This window comes from Elephantulus edwardii, unplaced genomic scaffold (genome assembly GCF_000299155.1).
Source record: "Elephantulus edwardii isolate Elephantulus edwardi_28Jun2011 unplaced genomic scaffold, EleEdw1.0 scaffold00017, whole genome shotgun sequence".
NCBI lineage: Eukaryota > Metazoa > Chordata > Mammalia > Macroscelidea > Macroscelididae > Elephantulus > Elephantulus edwardii.
The window spans coordinates 21,963,838-21,977,613 of NW_006399767.1; the positions used below are offsets into that span (position 1 = coordinate 21,963,838).

The window sequence follows — 13,776 nt, forward strand, 5'->3', positions numbered from 1 at the left end:
AATTTGTTATTTGTTATATATTTGTTATTGTTATAAATATTGTTAGTTTTGAACAAATAACATTCTCATAATTTTCAGTTGAAGTTATACCTCTACAGGGATGATTGCAGCCTTATGAACATAAAGTGGCTAGAACTGACCATCTCATAGAGTTCACAATACTAATTTTCAATGAGGAGTTAGAGTAATAGAAATCTCCTCCTTTCCTCAAACACCTTACACTTTATGGCATATATAATGTCATTATGTAACCACCAACATGAAATAAAATGCATATGAACTGCTGAATGGAGAAGGGATTTGTTCAGGAATCTTTTGTTCAAATTATAAACTCAAATAAGCAAATAGAACACTGAAAAGAAGAAAACAAAGAGACAAGAAGAGATCTCTAGACCAATTACATGAGACTCAGGGAATAATACTGAAGATTAAAATTTTAAAATATCCTCAGTGAATGCTAATGGATACTCAGAGTTGAGAGCCACTGCCTTAGACTGGTTCATACTTCAGGATTCTTGACAATTTAATATAGAAAGTTATCTATCTCTTATAAGACCTTAAATTCCATGAAATGACTGAGAGACGGTCTCTAATTTGTGTGTTTCTGGCTCTTATGTGCACACTTACCCTAAGATAAAAGAGTTGTGGTCTTTTCTTCTGAGACTAGACATTACCAGGAAAAGACAGACATCGTTTCTTAGCTGCTATCTCAACTACCTAACTGTATGTAGATACTTACACTCTTCTTTACTTGGTGAAGTTACATTCAGTTCTGTCGGAAGCGGCTGCTGGCTGGGACTAAGAGTTGGCGTGGTTATAGAGGTATTGTTGTTGTCACTGGTGGTCTCTTCAGAAAACAAATCTGATTGGCTGTTACTTGTACTTGGAGCAGAATCATCATCTGGTTGTTTCTTTTGAAAATCTGAAGAAAAAGAGAGGGAAAGAGAATTAAGAACTCCAGTTTCCTTCCTTATTAGAGAATTATCTTAGTATAAAAACAAAATGTAGTAACAAAAATAAATCTGGTTGATATGAAAGAAGATAGAATTGAAACACTTGTCCAAAACACAGAAAGACTGGTAGAGAGATGGTGACTGAAGTTAAAACTTTCCAAGGTCCTTGTATTATTCAGAAGAATGGTAGGTACAGGGATTTTAATACTGGTCTTTGCAAAGTTAAAGTTGCACCTTAAAGTCCTAAGGATAATTAGTGAAGGTAGAAAAGCGGATCAAATAAGTAGAGGATATATAAAAAGAAGCCCTACTGGGATAGTGCACTACATGTTGTGCTTCTAAAAGAAAGGCTGATAATTTGAATCCACTATTAACTCTGTAAGAGAAAAATGAGGCAAGTTGGCTCACATGAATATAAAATTAAAGCCTTGGAAATTTGATGGGAGGTCACCATGACTCAGAATGAGTGAGTACGTTTGTATTAAGAATGAAAAAAAGATAAAGACAGGAGACTAGAAACCAGGAAAAATAGATGTTAAGAAGACAGCAGAAAGAAAGAGCAATAGATTAGCAATGGTAATAAATGTCAAGGGACTAAATTTATCTGTTCAAAGAGAAAAATATTTAGAATAATTAAAATAGTAACATATAACTTACAAGAAACATTCCAGAAATATAAAGATTAAAAAAATTAAAGATAATAAAGCAGCACAGGCAAATACAAACTAATATAAAACCATTAATAGTACTAGCATTATAAAAAAATGTAGAGTTTAAGATAAAAGAAGAAGGATCATCAGGTAAGGATAAAAAATAATTGGCCAAGGTGATGATAAAATGGTTCTAAATTTCTACTCTATCAGCAGTCGCTCAAAAAAAGTAAATTGAAAATGATCATATATATGAGAAAGTAACAAATTCACTAACACAATGGGAAAACAACTGCCTCCAAGAAAGTGGAACAGACCACCAACTACTCATATGCAAGTTCAAGTTGAAGCTGAGGAAAATTAAATCAAATCCACAGGAGCCAAAATATGACTTTGACTTCATCCCACCTGAATTTCAGAATCATCTCAGGAACAGGTTTGAGGCCTTGAACACTAATGAGTGAAGACCAGATGAGTTGTGGGAGGATGTCAAATGTATCATCCAAGAAGAGTGCAAACGGTCATTACAAAGTTTACAAGAAACTCTGAAGATTGCACTGGAGCATAGGGAAGCCAAAGCACAAGGAAAAATTCAAGATACTAAAGAGCTGAATAGAAGATTTCAAAAGGCAGCACGGGATGACAAAGCAAAATATTACAAGGAAATGTGCAAGGAGTTGGAGTCAGAAAATCAAAAGGCCCGAACTCGCTCAACATTTCTTAAGCTCAAGGAACTGAAGAACCTCAAGTTGCTATAATCAAGGATGCTTTCGGCAGAATGTTAAATGATCCAGGACGTATAAAAAGAAGATGGAAAGAATATACTGAGTCACTGTATCGAAGAAAATTGGCAGACACAGAAGAATTTCATGAAACAACATATGAGCAAGAGCCTACGGTGATGAAAGAAGTATTTCAGGCTGCTTTGAAGGAAATGGCAAAAAATGAGGCTCCAGGAATAGATGGTCTGCCAGTTGACATATTTCAGCTAACAGATGCTGCCCTGGATGTGCTCACCAAGTTGTGCCAAGAAATCTGGAGAACAACCACTTGGCCAACGGACTGGAAGAGATCTATATTTGTTCCCATTCCAAAGAAAGGTGACCCAACTGAGTGTGGAAACTACAGAACAGTGTCATTGATTTCACATGCAAGCAAGATTCTACTGAAGATTATCCAAAAACGACTGGAACAGCACATCAGCAGAGAACTGCCAGAAGTCCAGGCTGGGTTTAGAAGGGGTCGTGGTACTAGGGATATTGTAGCTGATGTTAGATGGATCTTAGCTGAAAGCAAGGAATACCAGAAGAATGTATATCTGTGTTTCATTGGTTATGCAAAGGCGTTTGACTGTGTGGATCATAACAAACTGTGGCTGACTCTGAGAAGAATGGGAATCCCAGAACATTTAATCGTGCTAATGCAAAACCTATACTTGGACCAAGAGGCAGTCGTCAGAACAGAGCAGGGTAACACTGCATGGTTCAAAATTGGGAAGGGTGTACGCCAGGGATGTGTCCTATCTCCATACCTTTTCAACCTGTATGCAGAGCAGATTATCTGAGAGGCTGGGCTCTATGAGGAGAAGTGTGGCGTCAGGATTGGTGGAAGATCTATTAACAATCTGCGTTATGCAGATGACACAACCCTGCTTGCTGAAACTGAGGAGGAACCCATGCACTTCAGTATGGACTGAGGCTCAATGTCAAGAAGACAAAGATTCTCACCACTGGACCAATTGGTAGCATCAGGATGGATGGAGTAGAGATTGAGATTGTTCACAGCTTCAATTTGCTCGGCTCCATGGTCAACACTCTTGGCACCAGCAGCCAGGAAATCAAAAAACGTATCGCGATGGGAAAGTCTGCGGTTAGGGAGCTCTCTAAAGTACTCAAGAGCAACGGAGTCTCTTTGGAGATGAAGGTGCGCCTGATACAGGCCATGGTCTTTGTAAATCACTTGTTATGCATCAGAGAGTTGGACAATGACTAGGGAGGATAGAAGGAGAATTGATGCCTTTGAGCTGTGATGCTGGAGAAGAGTAATAAATGTACCATGAACTGCCAAGAAAACAAACAGATTCATCCTGGAGAGGGTTAAACCAGGCTACTCCTTGGAGACAAGGATTCTGGGGCTTCATCTGACATATTTGGAACATGTTGTAAGGAGAGACAGGTCCTTGGAGGGGGACATCATGCTTGGTAGGGTGGAGGGACAGCGCAGGAGAGGAAGACCCTCTATGAGGTGGATTGATTCAGTGACTGGGGTAATCGGGATGGGTGTGTCAGAGGCAGTGCAATTGGCACAGGATGGAGCAGGGTTAGGGCTGTTGTACACAGGGTCGCTATGAGTCTCAAACGACTCGACGGCACATAACAACAACAACAACAAAGCATATATAGACATCAATACTCAACAATTAAAGAATGAATTCTTTTCCGGTACACATGAAGTATTTCTAAGAACTGACAAATGCCTGGACTAAACCTAAATCACATATCAGGCAATTATCAGACAACGCCAAAGATTAAGATACTGACAATACTATCTTTCTACAGAGCAATGCCTCCAAATGAGTTCTGGTGGCCTGGTCTGTAGGGATATACTGTTAATCCAAAGGGTCCGAGTCTCCTGGGTTCGCATCCACCAGTGGATCTCTGAGAGGAAGATCTGCAATTTCTTCCCATGGCACTTAAAATCCCAGTAATCTGCTGGAGGTCAGCTAAAAGTCAGCTCTAGCTCAGAAGTGTAACTCAGAAAATATTTTTTTTTTATTACCAAAGGATAGTGTGTGCATAGTTCCCCTAAAATAATTTTTAAAGAATAATTAAAAAATATTATCACAATAAAAGATAGTAGCCATCTGTTAGATGGAAGTGTAAGAATGTGATGGTTACCACTAAATACAAAATAAGCACAATCTGCCAGAGTGCATTTCAATTCACAGCACACTAGGACAGAAAAGAACTATCCATATAGTTTCCAAGGCCATAAATCTTTATAGAAGCAGTCTCCCTCATCTCCCTCCCAGGGTAACGTGGTGGGTTTGAATAAAAGATCTGTTCAGTTATTGTACAAATGCTTTATCCACTTTGCCACCAGGGTTCTATATTTAGTAAAAACAAACATCATCTGCAATTCACACATTTTTCCCCTTTCAATATACTCAAGATGCTTAGATATATACAAATATGAAAAAAGTGACAGAATATTTTACCAAAAAAGAATAAGTAAAATTAATTTTTTAATAGACTATGCTATAGTAGCTGGAAGGGAGGCTTAGTAGTAAGGAACTGTGCAACCAACCTAAAGGCATCTACCATATACTATTTCTTTATTAATCCCAAGGATAACCCTAACAAGAAATGTATAATTAACACTTTATTAATGAAGAAATCAGAGTCCAGAAAGTCTAGCTAATTTGTTGCGAGTTAACAGCTACTAAGTTGCAGAGTCAAGGAACTCTGGGTTCCTTAAACACTGAAACCCAGTGTCTAGTTGTTAAACACTGAGCTGCTGCTAGTGGTAAAGTTAGTGGATGTTTGAATATCTTGGTGATCTGCTCCCATAAAAATTATTGTCTAGGAAACTCTGTGAAGAAGGAGTTTACTCTGTCTTTCAGCATTACCATGGGTAAGAACTGACTCAATGCACACAAGAAAGGATTTAAATATAAATTCACTCAACACCAAAGTCCATGGTTCTCAACCATGGCCACGTGATATAGGACAGGGAGTACTGGATTAGTCTAAGGAAGAGGGTTCAAGTCACACTTTATTTCAGAAAAAATGGTGAGAGAATGTAATGGATTTAGCCAAAGAGTCACTAAATTGTGTAGATCAAGGTATCTAAAGTCTCCACTGTGTCTTTTATATATGTGTTCTTCTTAGCCACTTTCTCACTTTTCAATGTTTTGACATTTTAAAATTGCTTTGTTATCTCAATGTTATTTGTACAACACCTTCAGAGAAAAAGGTACCATATAAATGGGGTTAAAATACTGCAATAATGATGGGTTTTTATGTCATGTCATCTCATTAACTCTCCTATGTCAATAATCACTGTTTCCCTTCCATAACCATCTCTCTAACATTTAACTGGAAATTTTATAAGGTTCTAAAATAGCAAAATCTAAGCCAGTTCTGTCCCAGCTAGCACAATCCAATGCCTTGATAAATGTACTATACATTCACCACACAGGCACAGTAACCCTTTGAAATGAAATGTTTGGAGTTTTATTTTTTGTCGAAAAACAATTTAGTAGGGCCCCTCCACACACTCTTGAGCCCGAGGCTGCCATATTTCTTTGATGTTCAGGTACTTTCTTCAAGTTTTCTTTTAAGAATCTGTACTTTGTTTTCATTAATCCTTCCTTTATGCCTCTTCTATACTTCCACAGACTGATGGTACCAAAAAATCATAAGCTAGTTTCATTACCTAGGTAGCTATGGTGGTCTAGTGGGTATGGAGTTATGCTGCAACCCAAAGGAGGCAGTTCAAATGCACCAGCTGCCCTGCGGAAGAAAAGTGGGCAATCTCCCCCATGCTATTTATAGCCTTAGTAATGAGTTTAGAGTTTCCCTACAAATCAACTGCTTACAAAGAGAACTACTAAAGTCTCTACACAGTCTCTGTTTAAATGTGAATAATAATAAAGAAGTACAAAATTTTACAATCAGAAGAGATTAAAAGATCTAGCACAATTATTTCATTTTCTAGACAGAGAAAACATCCTAAAAGTATTTTAGCTCCCAGGCCAAAGTTGGCAGCTTATGTTAGAGCCAGACTTGTAAGTTCATCTTGACTTCACTCTACTGGAAATATAACTAAATGCGAATAGTTTATTCTATTGGTTCCTGCCTATAAAAGGACAACAGAAACAACAACGATAGCAATGATTAAATAAGATAATGGTCATAAAGTATTTGGCTTGTGGGTACATAACAAATGATATTCTGTTGACAATAACATTTTATTAAAAACAGAATATTTTTTAAAGTTTAAAGAAAAGATCATTAATTAAAGAGTTCTGTTCACCTTTTGGTCCTACTGTCGCTGGATCAGTTTTAATGTTCTCTTATTCTTTTCTTTTCCTCCTCAGAATGATCTACCATTTATTCAACTTTGATTAAATAAATAAAACCCAGAAATCTATACCAAAGACATGGAGTAATTTCATATTACATGTTTGTTTTTTTAAAAAAGTAAACGTAAAAATATAAAGCAGAGACAGGGCTTCAGAAACTATTCTGCAAATAAGTACAGATGAAGGGTCCCACAAAAGACATTTTATTTAATCCAGATACAGCAAAGATTTGTCCACTCGTACAATTTTCATGTAAATGGGGAAACTAGAAATCTCCAGGCTTATTCATTTCTATAAACAAGAGAAAATTAGATGTAATTTTATCTTTTCATAAATTGCTGGAGGTGACATATTTAAAGGTGCAAACTTGTTAATGGTTAAAGCTGTGAGTCTGAGAGAGGCTGATGATAAATTTTTTCTAAAATAATTATTTATAAAACTGAAGTAAGTATCTTCAACTTTAAGTATTCAAGCATTAACTAATGGGAAAAATAACTTCTCAACAAAGTCACTTTTAGAATGTGAAGTATCCAGAAATCATGGGTTCATAAAGTGAACTTATGATGCCAACTTAGCCAAATGGTCAGTGACCTCCATTCACAGTCACTTCTAATTTTATAAATCAGTTTCCCTTTTTCCCTGCCCAAATCCACAATCAAGGGGTTTTTGTTTCTTTTTATAAATTTTTAAAAACTCAAAATGTATTATCAATAGCCAGTCAATTTATATAATAAGCTTTAAGCCTTCTCATTAAAATTTTTTCCCCCTTTCATTAAAATCTTAATAGAATTCTAGTAGCTGGATATTAACCTGGATTAAAAGCCTCAGCAAGAACAGGCTGATTTTAAAAAGTGTTACCAAGAACTAACTGACCTGTTACTATTAAAGCCTTAAAATGCATTCACCCAGTATCCTAGCTTATGGGGGAAACTATTCATTTAGATTGGATATACTTAAACTTCCTTTCATAAATAACCTCTTTTAAGGTCTTCCTTTAAACAACAACAGAAACTGTAACTTACTAGCTTATCATCTATGTTCTTACAATTATGTTCCTAACTAGTCCTGATTCTTATAATTATGTTCCCAGTTACAGTCATCACAGAACAGTCAGAATGAATGTAAATATATATGTATAATGTACATAAATACATTCTAATGGTAATATGTCATGAAATGGGTTCTGTGTTTCCAATCAATGCTCATAAATCCTTGGAACCTACTTACAGGTGATATGCTCCAAGATCCTCAGTGGATACATGAAATGTCAACTGTCAGAGACAAACAGGGTGCAGTATTCTTGTTTGTATGTACAGTCCCCATATTCCCATTCTTCCCGAATATAGCACATAAATTAAGTATTTACAGATCAACTGAAACAGCAGACAGTGAACCACCGTCGAGAACTAGAGGGAGCACTATTGGAACAGATTGTGAGGAGCTGCACTGCTGAAAACAAATCTCTCTTGGAGGTCCGGATTTTCTAGCAGCTCCAAGATGCACCATCACCTTCCATGAGATTTAAGACCCTGAAGACCCATCAGAAAGAAGGTGGTCAACTCTGAGTCAGGTATGACTCAAGGATGAGAGCTGTGCTTATGCGGGGATCTTGTGGCACAGTGTACAGCATGTTGAGCAGCTAAAAAAAAGGCCAGGTGTAACCAAAAGTCTGAATCTACCAGTGGCTCCCTGGGAGAAAAATCAGGCGTTTCCTCCTCCAATTAAGTTTTAGAGGCCAATAAAGCTAATGAAGTATTATTATGAATTATTTTGGGGAATGAGTTGAGTTACTATACAAAAAAAATTAATACAAAACCATGTTTTCTGTCCTTTTCACCTGAAGATAACATCAACCCAGACGGTTAAGCCAGCAGCTTAGAAACCAGCTCAGATTCCATATTCTCTCTTCCTAAATTCTACATCTCCACAATCATCAAGTCAATTTACAATTTACAGCTCCTAAACAGCTCTTGGTTCACTTCTTCATTACCACCAGAGTCTAAGCCTCCATCATCTTTTCAGATCCTTTCAATAATATCTCATCTTTCTTGGTATCCTCTGTGGAACCACCTTACTCTCTTCTCCATAAAGCACCAGAGTGATTTTAAAAAACAATTTTTTATATTACTCTCCTGCCTAAACCTAATGACCTCACACTGCCCTTACAATCAAATCAGAAATTCTAAACGTAGCTTAGAAGTTAGAAGTTCCTCTAAGAAGTGGCTTCTAAATATCTCTTCCACACTTGTAGTAGCCTTTCTGAGGCTCTCAGATTTTCAAACTGTGCTCTTTCTCAACCTGGAGAGATTAAAAAAAAAATTCTTGGGAGATGTGGTGGCCTAGTGGCAAGAAGCTGGCTGAAATCCTGCAGGCACGTGGTTCGAATCCACCAGAGGCTCTGTTGGAGGAGGGGTAATCTCCTCCTGTGCCAGTCAGATCCAATTCAATGGTACACAACAAGAAAAGAAAAAAAGAATTCTAGTATTCATTTAGGTAAATTCCCAGTTATGTTTGAACTGTTAAAAGCACTGCTGCTTTAGGGAGGTCCTTATAACCCACAGAAGGCACTTAATAAATTTGTATTTGATTAATGAATTGTGTATCCCACTTCCTAATAAAATGCCTTGTGCATAATGAACAATACAGATTTGTTGAATTTAACTTACTAGTGAATATACAAATTATTAATATTAGTTCTCAGACTAATGGACTTTCAATTACTTAAAATTTGGAAGCAAAAATCTGTCAGTAAAATTTGTTTAAAAAGTACACTTCTATACAGTACAAACATTAACTTAACTAATTGCCTCTGAGCTGGAACAACCTCATAGCTGACCCTCCAACAGGTTTTAAAAGGCTGTAAATTGCATGGGAGGAAATTGTGCATCTTTCTCCTGCATAAACAGTAAGTGTCCCTATAATAAGAAAATGTTTTAATTCCACAAATTGCCCTGGCACATAGTAAGTGTTTTCTTCTTTACTACACTTCATCATAAGTAACTGGTCCTGAAAAGACTCAAGAAGGTATCTAAAGCTACTTCCATTTGCTTGGATCAAAATCACAAAGCTGATCAATCATATTCACAATCACATTACCAAATAAGACTGGTTCCCAAAAGTGTGTTCTCAAAAGCTTCTTGCAAAAAAATAGTGAACAATATATGAGGTTGACAAAATTTAAAAGCAAAATCCATCAGTAACTAAGCTTATTTTATAATTTAGATTATCACTGAAATTATACAATCCTTACATTATTCACACCTACAGAGCCTCCTGGTCCAAAGTGTGAACTACTAGCAAAAAGTTATTTGGAGAAAAGCTTGTTTCTTATACAGCATTTATTGTGCAGACTACACAATTTTCCTAGTAGTAGTCTTACATTCATTTACAGGGCATAAATTAACATTACAGCAAATATCTAACAATTCATTAGTAGTGCAATAACATGCACAAGAGATACATTTAACTCATTTCCGTATAACCATGAGATGAATCCGTTTAAAAAACAACTGAAAGGATGTGATGGCAGTAAGTAATCTAATGCCAACAATATGAGCATTTGATGATGCATATGATGTATTCATCCTATAGAGTTCCACTACCACAATGACCAGTAGGCCTTTTGGAAAACGGAGGCTAAATAAATAAATAAATGCACAAGAACAGGCAAGTTGACATTTAACAATGAAGCAAAACAAATCATCTCTGAACTAGCCATTTAAGGCCTTCTTCAAGCTATTAACTCTCACTATCTTCAAGAATCACTCCAGTGGCACCAGTATGACACAAACTCAATCACTACCACTGAATTGATTCTGACTCCTAATACCCCAACATTAGGATTCAACAGTTGTAAATCCTAATGGGAAGACACTGTCCAGTTTTCTCTTCTGAAGTCCAAATTGTTGTGGATACAAACTGGTAGAAACATGTGGTCTTTTGGTTAGCAACACCTATGCTAACCAACCTTTCTACTGGTTGAACTTTCTGTCACACTTTTTTTTAAAAAAAAATTTAAATATGACATATCTCATAGGCATTTGTTGGGTGGGTTTTTTGTCAGGACCCCGTGCCCCAACCCCCACCCCAGACAATATTTCTCAGATTAGAGAGAATGAGAAAAGCATTTGTGAATAAATAAGTGTTCCTGTTTTTGTCCACTGATACTGCTCTAACTTTGCCCTCTCTGTCTCTGATCCCCTCCATCAACAAGCAATCCCTCTTGCTTTTAATGACCTATCCTCACCCCTGATACACTTAGCTCTCAGACTCTTAACTGTAAGCTCATCTGAGAATCACATACCACCAATCAATCTTCAGTCTTCTTGCATTCAACACACGGTTCCCATACTGACCATTTGATTTGTTTTATGAAATTAAATTAAAGATGGTGGTGTTACTTTTGAAACACACTTTCCTTCAAGATGAAACTTGCTACATGTTGAGTAGAAATAATTACTTTCAAGAAGTACTATATATTTTAATAATGGCTAATCTTCTAAAAAACAGACCACACAAAGATTTAAACAAGTGAAAAATATTATTTTTTGTTGTTGTTATTGTTCATTGTTATCCACTATACTTTTTACTATTCTATTTAGGATACAAGGATGATGATCTCTGAACTGTTTATTCTTCCATTTTTTTGCAATGGCCAATAGGAAATGCAGACTTCAATCTGAATTCTGTCTTGAAGCAACACATAAACATTTACTCCATGAAGGCTTGTGTTCAAATACTTTGTTTTCCTTTTTACTTCTGCCTCTTTCATTTAAAAAGAAAGACTTGTTATACTCTATTATTTTTCAGTAAAATACCAATTTTAAACAAGAGGCAGTGATAAAATAATTAAATATCTCATAATTTATGTTGGCATTTAAAAAATACAAATATTTTAAAATGTTTATATCTATATCCTATATTTAACTGAAGCTACGGACATAAGCAAAAGGAAGGAAACTATAGAACAAATTAGGAGTAAAATACTATGTCAACTGTGTGTGTGAACTTCTATGTAAGAAAATCATAAAACTCACTGCTGTTGAGCCAAAACAAAAAGGAATTTTTTTTTCATAGATAATGCACACAAGCAAGTATCAACTAATACATTAGAATTTTTATACCAGGAGACTATAGAGTTATGAATTTTTCCCTGTTTTACCTTTAAGGGCAAAGATAGGATGCAGAAATAACAAGTAAATAAACTCAAACCAGTCTTAAAACAAGACATGCCAAGACTAAGTAATAGATTTTAAAATGTGAGGAGATGAAATGTAATGGACAAAAATGAACAGAGGATGCTTCAGAGACTAGCTACAAAATTGTAAAAGCAGTACCCCAACAGTTTATACATCAATTGCTTCAGCACAAATCACACAAACCTAAAAAGATCTGTTCAGAAAAGAGTAATTACTTTTGCAACTTCAAATGTACTTTATCAAGAGCAAAATGTCTCTCCAACCCAACCAGCCCCAAAGCTCCCATTTCTCCAAAGTGATTTACCATTTCACTTGGCTCTATATGTGAGTTACACTGCAGCGTAAGCTCAAGGGAAAGCCTAGCATGTCAAGGAAGGTTGCAGTACATTCCCAATTTCTGTTTTAATATTGTATTTATCAAATTGATCGATGTTAAATTCTACTCATCTTTTTTCCCCTCTACAAACTAAGAATGAGAGTGACAAGGAAAATTACATTCTCTTCAACCAAGTTCTTGCTGAGGCATTAAAGGTGCTGGGATGCCTAGTCAAGAGTGAATTGTGAGTATAGCACTCAAGAGCTCAAGTTCTTCTACAAGATGGCTTAAAAATTATTTTTCCTTTCAATGTTATTCATTTCAAAGGATAGGAGCTGGGGTGGGTGATTACAGCACATCATTTAGCTACAGAAATTCTGTTACTACATACCTCTAAAAATGAAAGAACAGTGACTATTCCTACATTCAATCAAATTAAAATGCAGCAATAAATAGGTTTTTGTTGTTGTTTTCCAATAAATCAATCTTTTTTTAATTAAACATTTAATCTGGGCTAGAAAGAAACGCATTGTTATAGCAAAGAAAAATGGTGCAGAAGGACAGATTAAAGGGAGGAAAATAGTAAAATGGCACAGACTTCTTTGCTATTAGGTACGACTGAGTTGACTATGACTCACAGCGACTCTATAAATAACTGATCTGAACTTGGCCCTATCCTGTGCCTCATTATCATTTTATAGTATATTTGTGCTACAGTGTCAACTCATCTTTGTTGAGAGTCTTCCAACTTTTTCATTTATTCTCCATCTTTCATTGAACTGGCTTTGGTTAAATTGACTACAATTATTTATTCAGGAGGGAAGTTTGGTGGCTTAGTGTTAAGGTATTCTGCTGTCAAAATAAAAGTAAGTGGTTTGAATCCACGAGCTGCTCCATTAGAGAAAGATGGGCAATCTCCTCTTGTGCAATTTACTGTCTCTACAAACCTGCTGGAGAGTCAGCTATGGGTCAGTTCTGACTTGAAAGTATACAACAAAAATCTATACAGACCAACTCCCCTGACCAACTAAACACCAGTGAAGTCAGATCTCAGCTTGTGTTTCAAACCAAGCAGACATGTTCCAACAACTACAAGTGATAATAATGTTGAACTAACTGATGACTTGACAGCATATAATCCCACCACCACCACTAGTTAATATGAGAATAGATCCAGCTCCATTTTGGTGTTCTTTACTTTCAAAACCTTTTGAAATATTTGTATCTAAAATACATATCTGAAACCAATAAAATTCTGCGAAAACAATTAACTAGGAAGCTTTACTGACAGGAAAAAGGTGATGCTTCTACTTATCTTTTAAGTCATCCTAGAATGCTCCATTTCCCGCTATCCCCAAATAAATTAAAGCCCTCAGCAGGTAGGGGGAATCTTCCAGCTAATTTCATTATGACTATCTTCAGCAATCTTGCCTTAGAATACCATCCTTGAGGTTTAGGATAAACCTTGCCATTTAAAAAGATCCCATTTGTACATCTTTTTCAATCTAATTAAAATGGTACATTTGCTTCAGTTTGACTTGGGAAGATTAATTTAAAATTCACACATTTTGAA

General features: G+C 36.1%; 1 protein-coding gene across 1 annotated transcript in view; it reads right to left on the bottom strand.

Annotated features, from left to right (window-relative positions):
• Positions 1–13,776, bottom strand: part of ZFAND3 (zinc finger, AN1-type domain 3) — a 423,161-nt gene that overhangs the window by 140,847 nt on the left and 268,538 nt on the right. Inside the window, exon 3 of the mRNA XM_006882023.1 lies at positions 740–922. Within this exon, the coding sequence (XP_006882085.1) occupies positions 740–922 (183 nt within the window). The remainder of the gene's footprint in view (positions 1–739; positions 923–13,776) is intronic.